Genomic DNA, 21,666 nt, shown 5'->3' with positions numbered 1-21,666 from the left:
TGGCAAGTTGTGTCTAAACAGGTGAAAAGTGCTTATGGTTTTGCCAAAAGAGTGATTGATTCAATCAGTGGGTTCAGGCAACTGAGCAATTGGTTCAGACAATAGGGTTTAGTGTTTTAGCAATTGAGAAAAACTGTAACACGGCTTTAGAAATCCGGATGTGGATTTACAGTGTTTTATATTTCTGTGTTCACCCACTTCCCCATATACAGTGAAAATTTAAGCAGTTTACGGTTCTATTCTCGGAGATGTGGAAGAAAACTTGAGACTGAAAAAGAGAATCCTAAAGCATTGTGAGTGAGTGTGGTGAAAGGATGAGCAGATTGTGATTCGAAAGATAAGAGCGTGAATGGATGAAGATGAAGACGTGCGAGTGTGGTGAAAGGAGCAGATTAAATGGATGAAAGGATGGATGAATGAGTGGATGGAGGATACAGGTGTGAATGTGGTGAAGGAAACAGATTGTGAATCTCAGGATTGATGTGTCAATCATTTTATTCATCCAAATGTATATTAATGCATTTTGTTATAGCAGAAAGATAAGGAGAATAAATATATACAAAATATAACCCAAATATAATGGAGGAGAAGTATAGAGAAATGGACACAGGGAGTGTGATGATGCAGTATGGTGTAGTGTTTGTGTAGATATTCCTGATATTTAAGGTGGATTCAGAACAAACATTGTCAAAGTGAATGAGATTGAAGGAATAGTGCAGATGGTTAGAAGGGGAAAGGTTTATTAAAATTTACTAAGGATTTAATAAAGCACGTGGGGGAAAATGCCAGTGCTGAAATCCACATGCAGTGACGTTTGTTTAGAAATTTTATTTTATTAAAAAAGTGAAAAAGCATTCGCCCGAACAGGGACTTGAACCCTGGACCCTCAGATTAAAAGTCTGATGCTCTACCGACTGAGCTATCCGGGCTCTGACTAACGGTAAAATGATCCTCTATATGTACTAAATATGAGAATAATGTTAAGATTTCTTAAAAAAGAATAAATAATATTTGTATATTTTATATTTATATTAATTGAATATTGTGTTAAGAAAATCACCGTACTTGTGTTCAGTTATTCGTGGTTCTTTAACAAACTCGCTGACAAATTATTTTAACTTTAATACGTCTTTTATATGAAAACAAAACCTTTAATCGTCAGGGAATACATTTTAAACAGTTATGCTGTTTTTTTCTCAGATATTATAACTAATTTCTGTGCACATTCCAGTTCAACATGAGAGAAAACACGCCACAGAATTAGCCATTTTTGCTAACAGGGAGACACGTCCGCCATATTGTGGGAAAACGGGTTTCAGGTCAACACGCTAAAACAAGGGGAATGCGGAGAAAACAGGTTGTCTCTGGCGCCCCTAGCGGTGGGCTGCGTTATGTAACGGTAAATGTTTTATTTAAGTGATCAAAACAAGATAAAAAAAAAAAATATATAATGATCGTAGAGAAGATACTGATTTATGATTTTCACCAGCTGATTTAACTACAATAAATTTACAAATATTTTTAGTAAGTCAAACCAAATTCAACAACTGCCTCACAATGTTTTAGACCATTTAGTAAACATTTCCCACCATCCTCTCGATAAACACGACCTTTTAGTTTTGTGCATCGACAAATGCAAGTTTGGACTTCACAGCCATTATTCAAGCAATTAGTTCAACCAATAATTTGTTCCTAATAATTATAAACTTATCCCCTAATGAGTGAGTCAGTGGCGACTGTGAAGGAAGAAATAGCATGAAGAGACATTGAAAGAAATCTAATTAAAAAAGGAACCCAACCCTTATCTGGGTGGCACCAAAAGTCCGTTCATTACAATTGATGAATTTACTCTGAATAAATGGTGCCATGTCATCCAAACATGTAAATCACTAGGTCTAAACTACAATATAAAAAAAGGTCTTAAAACAACTATCATTTGTAAAAACCCAGCAAGGATTTAAAAAAAGGGACTGGTTCGTAACCCCCTCTAATCCTCAACCCTGATCTTAAACCACACAGGATCCTCCAGACACAACAAAACATGCTTGAAATATTAAAATATTTATTGAACATAGAAAAGCTACAGTTGAATATAAAATCTATTGATCATAAAACACGTGCATCCTTCTGCAGTAGAACGGTGATTCTGTACAGATTCCAGTGCAAACGTTGTAATACAAAAAGAAGCTACACACTAAACAACTGTGAGCTGATTTACAGAGCGTCTGGAGTGAGGAACTTTCCAGAAAACGCAGAAAAATATTCAAATCGACGACTAAACACATTCAGGTGGTCGTTCGTGGTTAAATCTGGGATTGGAGTATAAAAGTGGATTAAACTCATTTATTATTAAAAATCAAGTTTTCTGAAAACACTGGCGAAAGAAGACTGTCTCAGTGCCGATGCTGCTGTTCATCTGTCAGTTTTCCGGGGAATAGGGAACGTCGCAGGGGAACCTAGAAAGAGAGGGAGAGAGAAAGAGAGAGAGAGAGAGAGACAGAGCTTGTCAAACAAGTACAGATTCTGACTGATTTGATCAGACCCTCACACCCGAGTGTTTCAATGCTACAGAGAGTAAAACGTGACCGCACAAGGCGATGAACGCGTCTCTGGATAAAGGCAGTGATTTGAGTAGCGCAGAAGGCCGGCCGATCCTTTCACTCACCTAAAGGCCACGTGTAACTTGGTGACAAACAACTCAAATACAGCCAGATTCTATTCTCATGCAACCATTTCTGCCGAAAGCCCATCATATCGGGGAGACTCCGCCTCCGCTCGTCTCGGGGGACTGCAGGACGGAGGGCAGACAGTGAGCACCAGCAGCAAGACATCCAATCAATCCATCAAGTCTCGTGTAATCAGTCACAGATACTCTGCTCGGGATTAAACACTGGGAGGAAGTATGCCGATTGAATTACGCCGGTGTACAAATATTAGGGTTGCAAAGGGACGGAAAAATTCTGCCATCACTTTCCATGGGAACTTCAGAAATATTCTAAGATGGATATTTTGTTTGGTCACAAGCTGCCATGCATGTAAACTAAGATTTTTTTTTTATCATTATTACATTTTACCTGAAATGTATTTGTATAATTTTGTTGCACGATCCCTTACACAGCATGAGGAAGTTGAGCAAATGTCTAATATTTTTCTAATTTAGGTGAATACTCGACAAGATACTTTATTTCGTGCATTTTCGCTCTGGATGAGGGTGCCTGCTAAAATGCCGTATGGGGGCGTGGCCTCAGTGGCGTTTTAAACAAACAAATTTGTGACATTTATGTAATTTATATGAATAATTACCAAGATGGATTTTTTTTTTTTTACATCATTTTGTGTGCAGGATGTAAGAAATGATGTGTATGTTATGGAGAAATGCACGGTGCATGTTGGGGGCGTGGCCTCAGTAACCCTGAAGTAAGTGTGCATGTGATTAAATGTGCACGTAGAAATTCAACTAAATTTGCATTACATCTGGTTGCTTTAAACAAAATTATCCGGCAAGATTTTTTCCTCCAAAAAACTACATTTAAGTTTCCTGTAAACTCCCAGTAATTAATCCGATTAATTCATATGGAGAGTTTCCAGTCTTGAAGATTTCTGGAATTTTACAACCCTAACGTTATGTAGATGCCCTATGATCTATACATGCATGTATTAACTGCCAGTGCAGTCGTGTCCCTGATCTATGGCTATAAACACACTGAAGCAGATTTCTCATTTGGTGCTAGTACATTTTCGCAGTTAACGATCTCATCAATAATCTCTAGTGCTACTTAAACTGAGGATCTGCAATCAACTTCAGGTTTATTCTTACTAATCAATTAGATAAACACCAAAAAGACACCAAAAAGAAACTGGTGTTTCTACTCTTACACCACTGCAATTCAGCCACAATTTTACTTTTCTCTTATTTAAAACAAGTGTACACGGTGGTATCAAAAAGTCACACGCCAACAGATGGCAGCACAAGGTTGCACGCACAGTCACAGGGAGCGCCGAACTTCCCACGTCAGTGTGTCAAAAGACATCGTCCTGTGTACAACGAGAGCCGTGGAACCGGTGCTCTGCCGACGTGAAATTCTGTGGGTGAAAGCGAGTGTGCACCGTGTCACCGAGCTCCTCCTCACATTCAAGCTCCTCGCCGGAAACATGATCTCACTTCCCGCCCGACTCGCCAGATTTGGCTCCTGTGGACTTCGCTGTCTTTCTGAAGATAAAGAACTAACTCAACAGTCGCTGTTTTGACAGTCATTTGTTCCCTCACTGACCTGTTTGTCTCCCTCAAAAACATTCAGCTTGTCATGTAAAGACGCACCGCAAAAAAATCTTTTTCGAAGTCAGCAATTTTTCAGACACAGACACTCATTCTTCTAAATTTACCACCACAAAGTGTTTCCATAGCAAAAATATGTTCGAATGACTCGTATCTCACACACTTTGTTTTGTGTGGGTGATGTAACCCTGTCCCCACCTGGACGGACAGCTCCTAGGCGCTGCTGGACGCTCTCCAGGTGATGGATGTAGTCTGCGAGAGATCGTTCCTGCTCCTGGGAGGGGGTGAGGGTGCGTTCGGATGGGACCAGGATGCTGCTGGAGTAACCTCTGAGAAGCATATTGAGAATTTGAAACAAAGCAGTAGGACAGAAAACACTTTTACAGTGTAATAAATATTATGACCGAGTGCAGATTTACCCGTTATGTAGTCTGAAAGGAGATTTAGTGTGAGGTACCAAAGGCGAGGCCGCAGTGCGCTGGAGGAGGATGCGGTCACGAGTGGGTGGAGAGTTGAAAGCAGCTCCAGACTGCTGGGGTTTTAGAACCTCAGTCCTCACAGCTTGCATGGAGAAAGAGGGAGTACAGTAAATGAATGGAACAGGAAGATAATGGCTGTGTGGTGTGATGGAGCACTGTTACATCCTGTAACTGTTCTCACCTGCACTGTTAATGGTCACACCTCCAACTGAGCTTTTTTTCGTAGCTCTCTGCCACTTCCGGGTGAGGAACTTAAGCCTGATGAGGCAGACGTTAAAAAGTGAGCTAATCATTTTCTGAAATAAGGCATGTAAAATGTAGCTTGTGTTTTATAAAAAATAAACTAGGTTTAATAGGTCAATAGTTTGGGGGAAAACATTTTTCAATACTCTTTTTTTGCCATGCTAATTCAGACCTGGAAAATCGCTCAAATCATATTCCATACTTTTCCTGATAAAGGAGTTTCCTCTGCACAGGGTTCCTGTATTTTGGAAGTCATGCTTCAAAATGAACTCTGGTCTTTCTGTACCTGGAGATGGCGATGAGTGCTCTAACGGCACTCCTGAAGCGGCTGAGCGGTCGGGAGGCTTGCGTGACGAGTGACGGCTGAGCACCCATCCGTGCTATTAAAGCCAGCGTGGCCTGTTCACAGTCCTGGAAACCTCCGAGCAGCAGCAACAAGTAGCGCTTCTGATACACCAGAGACTTCCGGTAGCTCTCTGCCCTCAGGTATTTCTCATACAGCCTCTGTACCTGCAGAAGAAGAAAGGGGAAAAAAAAAAAAAAAAAAAAAGAGGGTATTAGATCTAAAGCCAGGAAAGTTAGAGCTCTTACAGGATCAGAAGTCTTGCTAATGCATAACATTTCTACATCCACATTTTAGTGATAGAAACCTAGGCTTAGAAATAAAAACATTATAAATAAAATTACCTTATTGTTGGAAAATTCACTTGGTCGGTTCTCGTTCCTGGCTGTGGCCTTCATAAGATCATCCTCGGCTTTGCGTAGAGCTGCCTGCAATGCCGCCTTCTCCTTTTGCCAGGCCGGTTTCTCTGATAAAGCAGACTGGTCGACCTGCACCAAAGATTTTTAAAAAAAAATAAACAGATCTTATCTAATCCCAGCAGCAAAAAACATTGTGTGCCATTTTTTTTTTTTTATAAGAAACTTGTACCTGTTCATTGCGTTTCAGGTTGTGCAGATCTCTCTCCAGACAAGAGACAGTGTGCTTAAGGGAGATCTTCTCCTCACTCAGAGCTGCGAGACGCTCTGCCAGGTCAGAATTCTCCTTTAATACCCTCTCCAACAGAGAGGAGGAGGATGAAGAGTCCTAGAACAGTCGTATGTACAGACAATAAGGTACTGTGCAGAGTTTAAAATGACGCTTGTTGTGGAATCATTGGCACGTGAGAGCAATAAAAAAAAAAAAATTAATTTGTGTTTTGTTAAACCCCTAGTGAGCGAGTGTGTGTACAACCTGTGTGTGGGCGATGCGGGTGCTGTCAGTAGTGTGCAGGTCCCTGTGAAGGCGTTCTGATGTCAACCGCTTCTCCTGCTGCTCCAGATCAGCCAGGGTCTGCTGCAGCTGTCTCAAACGCTGCTGGTCTCGCTCTCGTAATGCCTCCAACTCCAGCTGCACAGGAGCAAAATTAAATTTGTGCTACAGATCAAGCAGATATTTTGTTAAATGTATAGTAGAGCCTGCACATATAATCCACGTCACTGTTCTCTAACTTGGTATGAAATTTATACAGTACCAGTTTCCCCTTGGTGCGTTCCTGACGCCGTTCCTTGTCTTCCTGCTCCTGTTTCTCATGCCACCGCTGCTTTTCTCTCTGCTCCTCCCGAGCTCTCTCTTTTTCCTTCACCTCCCTCATTGTCTCCTTCAACACATCCAGTTCGGTCTGAAGCTGAGACGCTCGGTGTCTCTCCGTCTCTAGGGTGCGGCTCACCTCGGCCCGCTGTGCCTGCAGTCCCTCCAGAGCAGAGCGCAGCCTCTTCACCTCCTCCTGTCCTCTCTGTGCTTCCTGCTGTGCCACTTCCTCCTGCCTGCGCTTCCCCTGGAGTACCTGGGCCTGCAGGCGCTCCACCGTGGCGGCGAGCTCCTCGGCCTGGCGCCGCTCCTGCTCCAGCTGCGCTCTCAGCTCCTGGATGAACATCCTGTCATGGGCGACTGCCGCTTCCTGCAAGCGAACCTCCTCCTCCAGGCGGCGATCGTGCTCCTGAGCCTGGTTCGAGAGCGTGCGTGAGAGTTCAGCGGAACGTGAGCGCTCCTCATCCAGGCGTGAGAGGGCCATCTCGGTGCGCTCGCGCTCCTGGGCCAGAAGAGCTTCACAGCGGGACTGTTCGATCTGCAGCTCAGAGCGTAGATTACTCACTGCTACACGCTCCTGCTCCAGCGCAGAGTTCAGCTCACTCAGACGAGTCGCATGTTCGCTCAGGGTGGCACGTAGAGACTGCAGAGGCGGCAAAAAATAAATAAAAAATTAACTGCATTATAGTGCTACTTATTTTATTTTTTAGCAAATTGTGGTTTTACAATGAAAAAATTTAAACCGTGAGGTTACAGTAAATGATCGACAGCTGTATAGAGTCATGCGCGAAATTACCATCACCTCCCTGAAGCATTTTATTCCTCTTACATCACAAAAAGAGAGCAGCGAATACAGAAAAAAAAGAGATCTGTTCACCTCTTGATTGTGTGTATTCTCGTCCTGAGTGCGTTTGCTGCTGAGTCTCTCGTGTTCCAGTTCCTCCTGAAGCTGCTTTACTCTGGCCTGTTCTTGCTCCACAGCCTCCACACAAGCCTGATGCTCCTCCTCCTCACTCTCCAGCTTCAGCCTAAAGGAAAGCCATTTTTAAAAAATTCTAGACTTTTTTCTGATCTGAAAACCCTACAGAAGTGCATCGGAGTTACCGTAGTTTGTGGATCTGAGCCTGTAATTCCTCTTGGCTTTTACTGGACAGATGCAGCTGCTGGGTGCGCTCCTCCAGCTCTACCTTCAGCTGCATCACCACCTTCTGCTCTACCTCCAGTTGTCGATGCTGATCTGTCCATCTGGACTGTTCCTCCTCCAGGGAGCGCCGCAGGTCCTGGTACGCCGTTTGCTCCTGCTGTAGCCGTCTCTCCAGCTCACCCACTGCTCCGATACAACACCAAAAAAAATTACTTTATACACTATATTGTATTAAAAAAAAAAGTATTGGGACATCTGACTGTTCCTGCCGTATATGGTTTGATATAAAGCGTGAATAAGTCAAAGTGATCACCTTGTCTGTGCAGATGCTGTTGTGTGTGCGTGCCCTCCTCACGAACAGCGCTGAGTGAGCTTTGTAGCTCTCGCAGTTGCTCCTGGCTCTGCAACGTGCAGGCGTGCAGCTGCTCATGCAAACTGCGGATTTCGGCAAGAAGACTGTTCCGGTCTGCACTTAGTAACTGCTCCAGAGATCTTCTCTGCTGCTCCTCCTGAGAGAGTGTAAGAAAGAATGAGATTTATTCGATGATCAAAGCAAAAAACGAGAGCAAGACGGGCAACATGTGAGAGATAGAGAGCAACCGAAAATGGTAAAAAAAATAAAAATAAATAAAGGAGACCTAGAGATATAGTGTTGGAATAACGGCGAAAAAGAGAGTGAGAGGTGACGCAAAAGCAACAGAGACACAGAGACAGAGTCAGAGAAGGATAGTGTTTGTGTACTTGATAGAAAGAGTGAAACAGCAGGCAATATTCAGGAACCTGTTTTTGCAGCAGCGCCTCCATTTGCCTCAGCAGGTCCGTGTAGTCCGTGGCAGTGTTGGTTGCCATGACATCCTGAAGCTGTGCATGAAACCATTTCCTCTCGCCGTCGAACACGCTCCTGACGGCCTGCAACAGCTCCCGTCGCCAGTCTACCTCACCATCCATCTACGCACACAGGAGTCACAAAAGGGACAATTTATTCACTGTTATACGTGTCCACATTAATTCAGAAGCAGAATTGTGTCCGATCAGGTCAGAGACCTTGGGTTCACGCTCTGCCATCCTGCAGAGGAGCTCTCTGAGGGACAAGACTGTCTCCTGAAGGGCCCGACGCTCTCGCTGCCAAGACGGGGGTGGAGCCTCCTCAGAGTCTGGAAGAGGCTGTCCGGCGGGAGGAGGACGATGAGACAGAGACAGCACTCTGCAGCTCTCGCGGTACACTTGGTTCAGCATGGCCTGTACATCCAGATAGCGTTAAGGTATGTGGAAAATGTGTGAAATATATATAAATGGATTTCCTTTGTCTCTATACCTGTAGCTCAGGTGAGAGGAGCTCGTAGGTGTGATGCACACTGCCTGCTGCACTGTCTGAACGTGAAGCAGGGGCCATGTCTCTACTACGCAAGTATTCCAGAAAGTGAGTATCAAGCCGCTCTGTTTGTTCCAGCTCCTGCTTCAGTTTGGCCTCCAGCTCCGAGCTGACGTCTGTAAATATCAACGTGTGCAGGCTCAGAACTCAAAACAAGCAAAGTAACTGTCAGTAATTTCAGTAATTCGCCTCTAGAGGCCGCTATAATAATCACAGCAGACCCTCCCAGAAAACCTATCGGTATGGATTTTTGCAGAGACAATAGTTCCAGCAATCGAGTATCGGTTAATAGCAACCCAAAAAAAAAAAAAAAAAAAAAAAAAACCATGAATCAGTCGACCCCTAAAAACAAGCGTAAGTATTTGGAGCTTACTGCTGCCATATCCGTCGCTGGCCCACTCTGGTGCAGACACCGGGGAGGTAGAAGATAGAGGAGAGCGAGATGGAGAATGAGATGGAGTCACATCATCCAGATTCTCCAGCTCCTGAACCTAAAAATGTTTTAAAATGTCCATATAAAAATCAGAACATTTTTCTCTCTTTCCATCTGCATAATCTTTCTATCATTTCTTATTTTCCCCTGCTACTATTTATATTCCCTTTTTATCCCAGTTATATTTTATTCTTCTCTCCTTCTTTCCTGTTTTAGTCTCAACAGTAAATGGTAAACTTGTTACATTATTGTTGGATTTTACTGTGTAGAGATGTTTAGAAGGAAGGAGTCTCCAGTATTAGTGCTTTCTTAGAGCCAAATTCTTCCATCACTGATCATTTTCCTGTAACGTCCTCGATCTTTAGTTGTTCCCCATTAAATAAAACACTATTCATTCTAGGTCTTTAGACGCTTAAGGTCCAGATACTTTACTCCAAACACCACAAAACATAACGCATATTTGTGACTTTCACCTTGTCAGCGTCCAGCGAGTCGAGGACGGAGAGGTTCTCAGAGATGGCGAGCGAGTTTGGGGATGTGGACTGAGAGGATCTGCTGGGCGGATCAGCCTCTGGTAGTAGTGCGAGCGGGCGCTTCAACTCGTTCCTCTCCATGGGGGAGTGTTTGCTGGTCAGCTCCACGCTGGTGTTGCGCAGGCCACTCAGTTCAGACAGGTGTGACGCATGGAGGTGAGACGGCCTCTCTTCGCTGCAGTCGAGTCGCCGGAGGACCTCCGGAGAAGAGAGGGAGGAGTCGTGGGACAGGCCGTCCAGGAAGCGATGTTCGGTCTTTGTGTTGTGAAGCTCGACACACTCTTGATGTCTGCAGCGCTGCCGCAGCTCCTCCAGCTCCCTCTGCTGGTAGGCCAGCTCCTCCTCTTGCACTTCCAGGTCTTCCTGCAAACTACGCAGCTCAGCCCGAAGATGCTGGTTGTTCTCCTCTAGATCAGCCAGAGCACGGTCCTTGGTCTGGATATCAAGAGGATTTTGGTAAAAAAAAGTTAAATTACAAAAGGTTTTTAAAATGTTATGATATTTAAAGTTTTAATAATTTGATTAATTTAAGTCTGAAAAATGAGATTTCATGGTTTATAGCCTATATTGAGCTTTAAGGTAAAAATGTAAAAAATAAAAATGACATATTCCAATAATATTTTGCTTCCCCTTGGTTTTTACTGAAAAAAGAAAGTTGATTTGGGGGTTGTTCTGGAGGCAGAAAATGTTTCAAAATTACAAACCGCTTCTTTAAATGCATTAAATTCAACGCATTAGCAAGTAAATGCCCATTAAAAAAAAAAAATTAATTGAAAATGATGAATTGAAACCTCGCATTCCTCTTCAATCTACACCTGGATCTCATGCTCACCTGGCCCTCCTCTTGAAGTTTCTCAGCTCTTTCTGTACTGGTGCTCAGGCCTTCCTTCACTGCAGCGAGCTCTGCTCTAAGTGAATCATGCTGCAACCTCAGATGAACCAAATGCTCCTCCTTTTCTCGCAGAGCTGCCTCGGCTTTAGCCAGGGTCTCCTCGGCGCACGTCTGCGACGGCACACACAAAAAATAAAAAATAAAAAGTGTTCACCACTACAAACTTAAAAAAAAAATAAAAAAAAGGAATCGGGTCACATCTTATGAAATACACTTATTTTTAGTCACGTATGCTTGGGCGCACAAGGAAAAGAAGATGTAGCAGAAACATGCCCATCTACCAGGAGTTTATCACCAACCATTTACTCGGAGCGTGCAAAAATAAACAATTTCGTAAGCGTCATTGTTAGTTTTTATGTAAGAGCAGAATTGTGCATGTTGCACCCAGAACGACAAAAACTTGGTTTTCTCAAAATATTGAATTAGTTTCCACTTTCGAAATGACAAAATGAAACCAAGTTTAAAAAACTAAACTTTTTATAACTTCCTCTTTCTTAGATACACTTCCTGAACGAATACAGTCCTTGTGAGTGCTATGGGCTGGGTTTCACACACACACACACACACACACACACACACACACACACACACACACACACACACACACACACACACACACACACACACACACACACACACACACACACACACACACACACACACACACCCCTCCCCCCTCTACCATACTGAAGTATTTACTAGACTGCATGTGTTGAATCTCCAGCCAATTATTCTGACTCACAGTCGTTCTAGAAAATCTGCCAAATAATGACGTATAGTCTCACATATACACACACACACACACACACACACACACACACACACACACACACACACGATTACCTTCAAATGAGTCTCTCTGGTTCAAATCTAAAAGCTCTGCTATAATTCTATATTTACCGGTAAACAATAAATTAATTCAGGATTTTAAAACACACGTCAGTTCACTCAGACCAGAAAGCACAAAAATATGTACGGATTCCGTCCAATAACTCTCTGTGCCATGTCTCAAGCCCCGTACGCTTCCCTCTGTAGAGTTGACTACATTGCAATTTACAGAAAGTTGCATCGCTTGAAATGAAGCGATTCATCTTCAGAACGAGTCTGCATGTGAAAACTGAGAATCTCACCAGAACTTCTTTCTGACTCTCCTCTTGTTTAGTCACCTTCTCCTCCAGCTGCATGTTTAGTTCCTGTATCTGAAAGCTCTTCGCAGAGACTTCCTGTTTCAGCTTCTCTATTTCCTCCTGGAGTTTTCCTTCACGTTTTTGAAGAGCCTGTTTCTCTATAAACAGCTCCTTCTTGCCAGTCTCCAGAATGGCGATGTCCGAGTCCCGCCGCTGAAGCTCCTCCTCCAGCTCCGCAACCTGAAGGCTCATTTGCGCCACAGTGTTCTCTCCGTCCTCAAACTTCTCTCTTTCTTCTGCGTGCTTCTGAACCTCCTCGGTTAACCTCGTCATCTCCTGCTGCGCAACTTTCCTGCTTTCTTCTGCCTTCTTCAGCTGGAGGTCCAAGTCTTTTAGGTTCATCAGTTGGTCTTCAAGCTTTTGGAGGCGATCTTTGAGATTCTCCACCTCGGCCTCCTTTTGGTCTAAATGAATCTTCAGCTCTCCAGTCTCCTGCTCCAGGAGCACCACTCTGCCCCTTTCCTCACCCAAGCTGCGCCCAAGCGCCTGCACTTGCTGTCCGTACTGCTCTTCCTGGGTCAGGAGCAATCTCTGAAGAGCCTCCTTCTCCTCTGCTGAACGTTCTAGGTCCATCTGGAGCTCATGAAGTTTGGTGCGACAGCTTTGAAGTGTCTGGCTGCTCAGTTCGTGGCACAGGCTCTCCTCTGTCCCGTGCTGCGGTCGAGGGGACCAGGGGAACTCTGGAGGTTCGGGGCTGTCCGTGTTGGGGTCGCTGACCTCATGCCGGTTGGGGTCGAGCTGGCTCAGCTCCTCCTGCAGCTTGTTGATGACCTCGTGCAACTGCTCGGCCTCCTCCTCCTTGGCTTGACGCAGACGCTCTTGGTCACCTCGGAGTCTCTCCACCTGAGCACGCAGATCTTCGATGTCCGCTTGCTTCTTCTCTACAGTCTGTCACAGGAATACCAACATTACTCAAAACACCAAATCAGCTTAATTCGTATCTATATTGAATAAATGGTCACCTTGTTCTCCTTAGTGGTGTCCAGCTCCTGTTGCAGATGGAGAACCTGCTGGTTGAGGTGGTCGATCTCCTGGTTCTTCTCCTCCAGAAGAGCAGCAGGAAGCTGTAGTGCCGAGATATCTCCTTCTTCCTGCTGCTGTCTGTGCAGCCTGCTTACGGTCTCCTGCAGAGCCACAAATCCGCTCAGATCCCGACAAACACCATTCTGTCAATTATTTTTCTCAAGCAGCAGGACATTGTGATGCGTCCTGTATCCTTGAATTGTCCTCATTATATGAGCCAGCATGTGTGCTGTGTGTGTGTGTGTGTGTGTGTACCTGTAGCTCAGTGATACGCAGGTGTAGCTCTTCCTCCTTGGCTTGGCTTTCGTTTGTCTTCAGGTCCAGCTGTAGAGAAAGCTGCCTGATGTCCTCCTCCTTTACTGCCAGAGATTTCTCCAGAGCTTCCACTCGCTCCAGCAGCACCTCCACCTACCCATTTAAAAAAAAGCTTTAAAATTCTTTCTAATTGTCATTTTTAAAGAAAACAACAAATGACACTCACCTGCTCCTCTTTGCTCTGAAGTTCCCGTTGGAGCATCTCTAGCTGTTCTCCGAGGTTGGGATCAGCAATGGGATCGGGGAAGCGGTGCCTGGTCTCATCCAGTTTGGACTGCAGAGCCGAGATCTGGAGTTTATTAGAGTACAGCTGCTGCTGCAGGGCTTCTTTATCCTACAGAACACAGCATTGTTATAAAGCGCACACACAGAAAAAGAACTAACAATACAATTCATGTGGGCTTCGTTGCAATATGGAACACTACACGCAGGAGTACCTGGGAGAGCTCCTGCATGGTCTTGCGTGATTTCTGCAGCTCCTGCTCCAGCTGCGAGACGACCCGCCCCGCCTCAGCGCTGTTTAGGAGAGCCTGCTCCAGTTCCCGGATGCGAGAAGCCATCTTATCGATCTCCTCGTTACGGTCTTCCAGGTCGCGCTGGCACTGCTCCTTAACGGAGAGCAGAACGCCGTAGTCCTCGTTTTTGTCCTTGATTAGAGCTTGGAGACTCTCCACCTGATGAGAAGCACCAAAAAAATAAATATACAATTTGTTAACACTTTAATTTTTAAAATCAATAAATAAAAAATAAAGCCAAGCTCAAACTCGGCATTGAGCACAGATGATACGGTGAAATCATCAAAATCGCTTTTTACATGCAATGATCTACATGCAAACTAAAAGAAAGCATTTGGATTGCTACAGCCCATGAGACAGCCAGCAGAACACAAACAGACATGTTTAGACACACACTGACCAACACTTCATCTACAACCAGCGCACAAATGAACAACATGGTGTGTAAGATGAAAGATCAAGTTAGACTCCTTTCACACTTATTAAACTAGTACACATTTTATATTTGGTGCACTTATAGCAAACTTTTCCACAACAGAGGCTCCAAAGTTGGAAAGCATAAGGAAGAATGTTTGTTTCTTGTTTGAGGGTCTACAAGAAAAATCAAGAAGGAAAAGTAATGGTTAAAAAAAAAAAATACATATTTATTTAAAGTCCTGCTATAGAGCAGAGATGCCCATGACTATTTTTGTCTAAAAAGTTGACCTGTGGTGACCTTTAATGTGGCCGGCCCTGTATAAGAAGAGATTTAAAAATAAATAATAATCATTTGGAAATTGTACAATTAATATTTTTGTACCCTATTGTAAAATAAATTGGATTGTTTCTCATTGTGCTAGAACTTAGAACTCTTTAGTGCACATCTGTATTAGATAAACAGGTTACAAAGTAACGTTTGATGTCTATTTTTAAATGTTATGGAAAAATGAGAACTTTGTAACAGAGTGAATATTACATTGTTTTGCGACGTAGTGAATCGAATAGTTAATTATAAATCCTCCATCATAACTAACCATGCTGATCATAAAGATAGGATTAGTAGGCAAATTGTAGATAGGAGAAGCAAGAGCATTGTTAATGTTTTTTCCTTTACGTATCAGCACTAAAACACTGCATGAAAGAGTGAAGGCGGTCTAGAGGAAACAAGATGAGAAACGAGGCCATGCAGCTTAAAGTCTAGCAAAAATCGGCAGCAGCTAAACAACATACCTGAATAAACAAGTCTTCGATCTACATTACAGAAATAAAATTTTAATATGCAGTAAATTATTAAATAAAAACAAATTTAGCTTACAAATGTGATGAAAGCAATGACAAACTTTTCAAAAAGTCAAGCTTTTGGAAAATGGTCATGTTGCCTACCCTCTGACCCTTGGTATCCCCTCCTGTGTGTCCTTTAGAGGGCGCCCTCAGCTGCACCTCCAAGTTCTTAATCTCCTGCTGGAACTCATCCCGCTCGTGCTCTCGCTCCACAGCTTGCTCCTAAAACACACACACGTCAACATAAAAAAAAAAAAAAAGAAGACGACGATCAATCGTATACTAAGCTAACAAAATTTCTAAAGAAGTCTTTAAACAGGTTGATTTTTGAGAAAAAAAAACAAAAAAAAAAACCCCACTGGTTTCCAATGTTTTTTTTTTTTTTTTTAAATTGAAGAATAATTTTAAACAACAACAGTGATGCGTGTTCCTCAATTCAACTGTACAAATAAAAGTGTAGGTTTATTAAGGCTGTGTGTAATATTTGTACAAATGTTTTTTTTTTATCTTGGCACTGTAATTAAATGACATATTTGAATTGTGTCACATTATTGCTGGCCAACGGACTGAGGCACACTGGCCTATACATACACATATATACACAGGCACACAGGGGAGCGACCTCTAGAGGCGAATCACTGATGCCACATGCTGTGTATTTTTGTATTCATTTTGGTTTGTCGGAGTGTTTTTGTTTGTTTAAGAGTCATTTTTTTCTATATTTAATATAATTAATTATACAAACTTATTTCATTTAGCACTTTTTCATGATTCAGTACAGATATTTATTAATTATTTTTGGAAATAAAATTCAGTATCAGAGCGCAGGGTCAGCCATGATACAGCACCCCTGTAGCATAGAGGGTTAAGGGCCTTGCTCAAGGGCCCCAAGAGTTGCAGCTTGGCGATACCGGGGCTTGAACCCTCAACCTTCCGATCAGTAACCCAGCAACTTAACCACTGAGTTACCACTCCTCCATATTAAACAAGATTAATTATATAATTATTTGTAAACATCGCTACAGTACCAACCTGGGCATGACAAACTATTAAATGACATAAACCGACTTGTATAATTGCTGATGTGGTGGAGTTGTCAGGAAGGAGATTTTTGTTATTATTCCTCTGTACTTACGTCTATGAACTGCCGGTGGTGTTTGAGCTGTTTCTCCAAAGCGTTGATGTGCTGCTGCAGGTCCTCCGTTTGACAACGGTGCAGCTCCTCCTGCTGCTGCGCTCGGCTCTCATGCTCCTCCAGCGCCAGCTCTAGCGATCGCAGCCGACTTCCAAGCCCGACGCGGTCCTTCTCTGCCTGGCGCTGCACGTCCACACGTTCCTGCCCGAGTCGCTCTGCCTCAGCCAACAGTGCTTTCATCAAGAAACAAAAAAAAAGTGAGAAATAAAAAAAGCCTAAATGCAGATTTAAGCTCTCACTCAAACACACTCGCAGACGAGATGCAGTCATGCGCAATAACGCAAATCAACAATCATCATATAAAAAGGATGGATAGCGGTCACGTCACACTTCGATGCGCAATTAACGTCAAATCAAGCGGCAATGACGGCTGCAGAGTGCAAATGAACCGAATCATAGTAAAGAAATCCAAATCAGCATAGCTACAGGTGCATCTCAATAAATTAGAATATCATTAAAAAGTTTATTTATTTTAGTAATTTAATACAAAAAAGTGAAACTGGTATATTATATAGATTCATCACACATTGATATTTTAAGAAATTTAATATTGGTCAGCAAACTCGCCAGACCTAAACCCCATGGAGAATCAATGGTGTATTGTAAAGAGGAAGATATGAGACACCAGAACCACACACACACAGAAAAGCTGAAGGCTGCCATCAGGGCAACCTGGGCTTCTATATGTAATAAAATGTCTTAAGTAATAATCAAATTTTCTAAGATACTGAATTATCTTATTAAACAAGTAAACACTTGAAATATCAGTGTGTGTGATGAATCTATATAATATACAAGTTTCACTTTTTTCTATTGAATTAGTAAAAATAATCAACTTTTTAATGATATTCTAATTTATTAAGATGTACCTGTAAATCAAGAAGAAACTGGTAAAAGAAGCTGTTAGTTAAAAAAAAAAAAATTATTCACACATCACTTCAACCTCGAAATCCACTGACAAACCTTTTTCTTCCTCCACAGCAGTACAGCCTATAGAGCAGGAAGAAGATTCTGCATCAACATCTCCACCAAGCATAATCATGATGCTCAAAAGTTTTCCCTAGTCCTTTTATTTATTTAAAACACACCACCACCTTTGACCAACCTTTCTCAGGTTCTCCGAGACCTGCGGAGAGGGCATCTCGTTGCCGTTGCAGAAGCGAGTGTTCCTCACTGAGCTCCTGCAGCTGAGCCCGAATGCTCTCCAGCTCCTCAACCAGCCTCTGCTCGCGAGCCTCCTTCTGCTGCAGAGCCTCCTCCAGAGCAGCCTTCTCCGCCACATACCCCTCCATCAAACCTGAGATGGACGTACAGCTTCAAAACCTTTTCCTACTATAAAATTTCTCATTAAAAGAAATTTTAATAAAAACTTCCAACTTAAATCCTTACCTTCGGTCTTGTGCAGTTCCAGCTGCAGCTGGCTCTTCACACTCGCCTCCTGGTCCAGCTGCTCCAAAAGCTGCGTGTGCTGCAGCAGAAGAGCGTTCTTCGCTTCGCCACCCTCGCTAAACTGCTCGTCCAGCGCGGCCTGCAGAGCTCGCAGCTGCTCCAGCTTTAAAAGGAGACAAGAAGAAAAATATCATCCTGGTTTCATTCCAATCCAAGCCAGATGAGAACTGACTCAGTACCTGCACAGTGGAGTCAAAGACCAGATCTAAGAGTTTGTCCACTGCAGCACGGAGACGTGTGCAAGCCCCAAGCACAAACTCCTCTCTTTCAGGGTCCAGATCTCCATCGGGGCCTGAAAACAGACTCTCACACAGCCGCTGAGACAGCTCCAGTCCTTCATCAATCACAGATGAGAACAAACTGCAGTTCGGTCCACCCTCTGCAGCTCCAACACCGTGACCATCCAGACCTGCTGGATAAGAACAAGCGGTTCTCCCTGGTGAAACTAGTCATGAATTGCAAGTTCTTGTTCAGGTTATATGGAGAGCGAAGGTCAAACCTGTCTCCTGGCGGTCACATTTGTCACTCGGTGTCATGTTTGTAGTTTTGCCTTCAGCGGGATCACCTTCCATGCAAATACCCAACTTGCGGCCGATCTCTTCCTCTGTCGCGATGGTAATCCGGAGCATCTCCAGGATAAGTTGCTGAAGTCGGTCATGGGCCAGCTGAAGTTCTTGTCTAAAGATAAAGAAAAAGAAAAACGTCAAGAACCTCTGAACAGCTTTCACTGAAACAAAAATAGTAATCATTTTGAGTTTGAAAAACAAAACGATAAAAAAACAAACAAAATAGCTTGATTAAAGAAGAAAAAATAAATAAATAAAAAATAAAAATAAAAGAGCCCACTGTGAAAGCAGGACCCTGACCTCTGCTGAGTGGCGGTGTTGAGGTCATCACGAAGCATGGCGAGAAGGTTGGCTCCCTCCTGACTCTCACGCTCACGTCGCTGCAGCAGGGTCTCCAGGGTTGCCATCTCCGAGCGCTTGCCCTCCAGCTCCCCCTGCAAACCGCTCGCCTCTGCACGCAGCTGTGGAAACGAAACGAGACACACCAGAGACAGGAACCCGGTCATCACACGTGCACTGAACTCTTAAAATGCAAAAAATTGCGTATCATCTTCAGAGACTCGCTGATGGATGTTTATCCTCTATAAAAAGAGAACTGTCTCAAAATGAACACACACTTCGCTCGAATGCACGAGGGTCACATGACACGAACTTGTGTGGGAGAGGCTGAGCAGGACAAGGGGAGAAAAACCGTAGTGTGTGTACGATGTGACGTCCCGCTCCGCTGCCTAGCACCCAAAATAACAGAGCCGACAGAAACTGATGCATGCAGAACAGTAACCATGACAACCAGCTCCCCTCAGAGGGATTTACCAGGAGTCTAATTATCTCCTGAAACTAATCTGATCCAGATCAAAGCAAAACAGCAACGTGCAAAGCGTCACGAGAAGTTGTGTTCTGAAATAAGGACGGTGAAGATACCAGGACTGGACATCCAGATAAGAATTTGAAAAAAAAAGTGTGAAAGTTATTCTCTCCTTTAGAAATAAAGACTCAAGATTACCATAATCCGTCTGCTCCAGTAAATGCTAATAAAAGTAACTAGGAAAAGAATTTGCCATTATATTTAAAAGGGCTATAAAAGGTTAATTAATTACATTTTCTGGACTTGAAGAATATAAACACATAAAATAGTAATAAAACTAACACTTTTTTAAAATGTTGTGTGACCTTTAAATAGCATTTCAGTTGCTTTTGTGGTCTTCCTGTGCGTCTAAAGAACGTACAGGTTATACTGAGCAGATGGCGTCTTATTTCAGTACGTTCTCACCTGAGAGACCACTGTGTCCAGTTGTTGGAGCTGTGCAGTAAGCTGGTTCATTTTGTCGTTGTAGGAGAGCTCAGTCTGCTGGTTCTGCTCACGCAAAGTTCTCTCCAGCTCATCTAGAGCGCTGGTCTTCTCCCGCTCGCTGTCCTCCTAAACCAAGACCAGGAGGCACACGTTAGTGAGATATAATCAGTCTATCAGCCCATGTTGCATCTGACATCGGTGTATGATGTACACAGGACAAATGTCTTTGTGCACACTGACTTATTTGGGTCGGTGCTCCCGGTGACTGTGTGCACAGGCTTGAGCTGCCATCTGCTGGAGTGTTATAAAACCAGGGTTTTTGCAGGTTTCACAAAGTCAAATTTGGACTTTCGAAAAAAATAACTACATCACCACGGAAAGGAAGAAACAAAACACTTCTAAAGTGTTTCAGGAACATGGGTGACCACAATACACCAATTATTCCAGATTTCAGAGAACGGCACCTCTTAGATAATGGTCTTACACAGAATATAACTTGGTGTCCCACCTTTAACTGAGCAATCTTTTGCTGTAGCTGCTCCTCTGATTGACATTTCAGAAGCTCCGCCTCTTCTAGAAAATGAAGTCGTTGCCGTGATGCCTCTTCCTCCAGCTCCCTGCGTAGAGCCTCAATCTCCCTGGAGGATGATGCCCTCAGTTCCTGTCAAAATGACCGGTTCAAACAACGTAAAATTAAAAACCAATAAAAAATAAAAAAAAGAAGCAGCCAGTTTCACACACCTGGAGCTGCTGCTGGTGTTGGGCATTCAGAGCATCCAGCTGTTGCTGCAGCTGCTGATTCTCTTTGGTGGTCATGTTGGTGACCTCCTGGAGGGCGATGCTGTGTTGCGTCTCCAGATCCAGGACGTGATGTCGCAGGGTTTCCAGAGCAGAGTTGTGATCCGACTTCAGAGCAGCCATCTGAGAAGCGAGCGCGTCGGACAGTTCAGCCTATGAAAATAAAATTCAAGTGAAAAGTCACCACTGAGAGACGATTGTACCAGTATGATACACCAGTATGAGCAGAGCTGTGGGGTTCTGATTCGAATAAACATCTTTACTGAGCAACCATTGTTCATTGTTCAGCAGTAATTACATGCTGCCATGACACAAAAAAATGGGACCAGTCGAACAAATGCTAATCTCATAAAAGCTTTACTCTACTCGCAATAATCACAGCTGTAATTATCATGGGACGAAGGTGGTGTCAATTACACACACTTTCCATGCAGGGGGTTTCACCATGAAAGTTCTTAACATTTTACTTCCATACTTTTTTTTTTCTTCCCTGACAAACTAATCTACACACCTGATGGGCACGGCCGAGTTCAGTTGCCATTGCACTAAACTTCTCCATGTGGACCCGTGCCAGTTCTTTTTGCAGATCCTCTCTGATCATCAGCTCCTCCAACTTCACTCTCTCCATCTCTTTAGCCTGCTCTTGCTCCAGCGAGGCCCTGAGCTCCTGAATCACGGCATCTTTCTCCTCACGCACTGTCTGGATCTCCTGCAGATACGTGCTCTCCAGAGTGTCCATGTTGCACAGCATTCTGGTCTCCAGCTCCTCCATTTCCTGCTTGTGACGTGCCCCAAGCTCCGCCTCCTGAGCTTCAAGTTGCGCTAGATTGGTCTCCTGAAGGACTACCTGGAGCTTATCGAGCTCTGCCCTGTGTTTCTCAGCAAGCGAGTCCAGAGTTGCCTCGTGAGTGGAACAGAGCAAGTCGAGCTCGTTCTGATGTCGGGTTTTGAGTTCCTCATACTCCTTCTGTAACTGTTTCAGTTTGGAGATGTGCTGCTCCAAAAGAACAGTCTGGGCCTGCAACTCTTGAGCATGTTGTTGTTTCTGCTTCTGAAGATCCTCTTCTCTCTGCTGCGAGAGCTTTTCTGCTAGCTGTCGCTGTTCCTCTTGATGCCTAAATAACC

The 21,666-nt window shown here is 43.7% G+C and overlaps 1 protein-coding gene and 1 non-coding gene across 5 annotated transcripts in view; both read right to left on the bottom strand.

Annotated features, from left to right (window-relative positions):
* Window positions 1-856: 856 nt before the first annotated feature.
* On the bottom strand, window positions 857-929 carry trnak-uuu. Its single transcript has one exon. It is a non-coding gene; the product is annotated as a tRNA-Lys (tRNA).
* A 1,116-nt stretch (window positions 930-2,045) lies between these two features.
* pcnt (pericentrin) overlaps window positions 2,046-21,666 on the bottom strand; it is a 28,826-nt gene continuing 9,205 nt past the window's right edge. Inside the window, exons 19-55 of one of the 4 annotated variants that reach the window (XM_046874713.1) lie at window positions 21,053-21,656; window positions 20,485-20,694; window positions 20,252-20,404; window positions 19,723-19,869; window positions 18,753-18,913; window positions 18,386-18,564; window positions 18,066-18,298; window positions 17,827-17,989; window positions 17,543-17,734; window positions 17,401-17,427; window positions 16,378-16,610; window positions 15,345-15,464; window positions 15,192-15,212; window positions 13,905-14,141; window positions 13,634-13,801; window positions 13,408-13,560; window positions 13,092-13,253; window positions 12,073-13,017; window positions 10,883-11,053; window positions 9,991-10,485; window positions 9,458-9,575; window positions 9,028-9,200; window positions 8,757-8,951; window positions 8,493-8,660; window positions 8,026-8,221; window positions 7,673-7,895; window positions 7,446-7,596; window positions 6,513-7,211; window positions 6,233-6,388; window positions 5,930-6,085; window positions 5,686-5,829; window positions 5,285-5,508; window positions 4,937-5,013; window positions 4,696-4,837; window positions 4,475-4,605; window positions 2,666-2,788; window positions 2,046-2,456 (exon numbers count right to left, since the gene is read on the bottom strand). In XM_046874713.1, the coding sequence (XP_046730669.1) occupies window positions 2,413-2,456; window positions 2,666-2,788; window positions 4,475-4,605; window positions 4,696-4,837; window positions 4,937-5,013; window positions 5,285-5,508; window positions 5,686-5,829; window positions 5,930-6,085; window positions 6,233-6,388; window positions 6,513-7,211; window positions 7,446-7,596; window positions 7,673-7,895; window positions 8,026-8,221; window positions 8,493-8,660; window positions 8,757-8,951; window positions 9,028-9,200; window positions 9,458-9,575; window positions 9,991-10,485; window positions 10,883-11,053; window positions 12,073-13,017; window positions 13,092-13,253; window positions 13,408-13,560; window positions 13,634-13,801; window positions 13,905-14,141; window positions 15,192-15,212; window positions 15,345-15,464; window positions 16,378-16,610; window positions 17,401-17,427; window positions 17,543-17,734; window positions 17,827-17,989; window positions 18,066-18,298; window positions 18,386-18,564; window positions 18,753-18,913; window positions 19,723-19,869; window positions 20,252-20,404; window positions 20,485-20,694; window positions 21,053-21,656 (7,894 nt within the window). In that variant the 3' untranslated portion in view covers window positions 2,046-2,412. Of the gene's footprint in view, window positions 2,457-2,665; window positions 2,789-4,474; window positions 4,606-4,695; window positions 4,838-4,936; window positions 5,014-5,284; window positions 5,509-5,685; window positions 5,845-5,929; window positions 6,086-6,232; window positions 6,389-6,512; window positions 7,212-7,445; window positions 7,597-7,672; window positions 7,896-8,025; window positions 8,222-8,492; window positions 8,661-8,756; window positions 8,952-9,027; window positions 9,201-9,457; window positions 9,576-9,990; window positions 10,486-10,882; window positions 11,054-12,072; window positions 13,018-13,091; window positions 13,254-13,407; window positions 13,561-13,633; window positions 13,802-13,904; window positions 14,142-15,191; window positions 15,213-15,344; window positions 15,465-16,377; window positions 16,611-17,400; window positions 17,428-17,542; window positions 17,735-17,826; window positions 17,990-18,065; window positions 18,299-18,385; window positions 18,565-18,752; window positions 18,914-19,722; window positions 19,870-20,251; window positions 20,405-20,484; window positions 20,695-21,052; window positions 21,657-21,666 lie in introns of all 4 variants that reach the window. The other 3 variants (XM_046874973.1, XM_046874782.1, XM_046874879.1) reach the window with 3 other exon arrangements.

The sequence above is a fragment of the Silurus meridionalis genome, chromosome 1 (genome assembly GCF_014805685.1).
Source record: "Silurus meridionalis isolate SWU-2019-XX chromosome 1, ASM1480568v1, whole genome shotgun sequence".
Taxonomy (NCBI): Eukaryota; Metazoa; Chordata; class Actinopteri; order Siluriformes; family Siluridae; genus Silurus; species Silurus meridionalis.
This window is presented reverse-complemented; position numbering and strand designations above follow the sequence as displayed.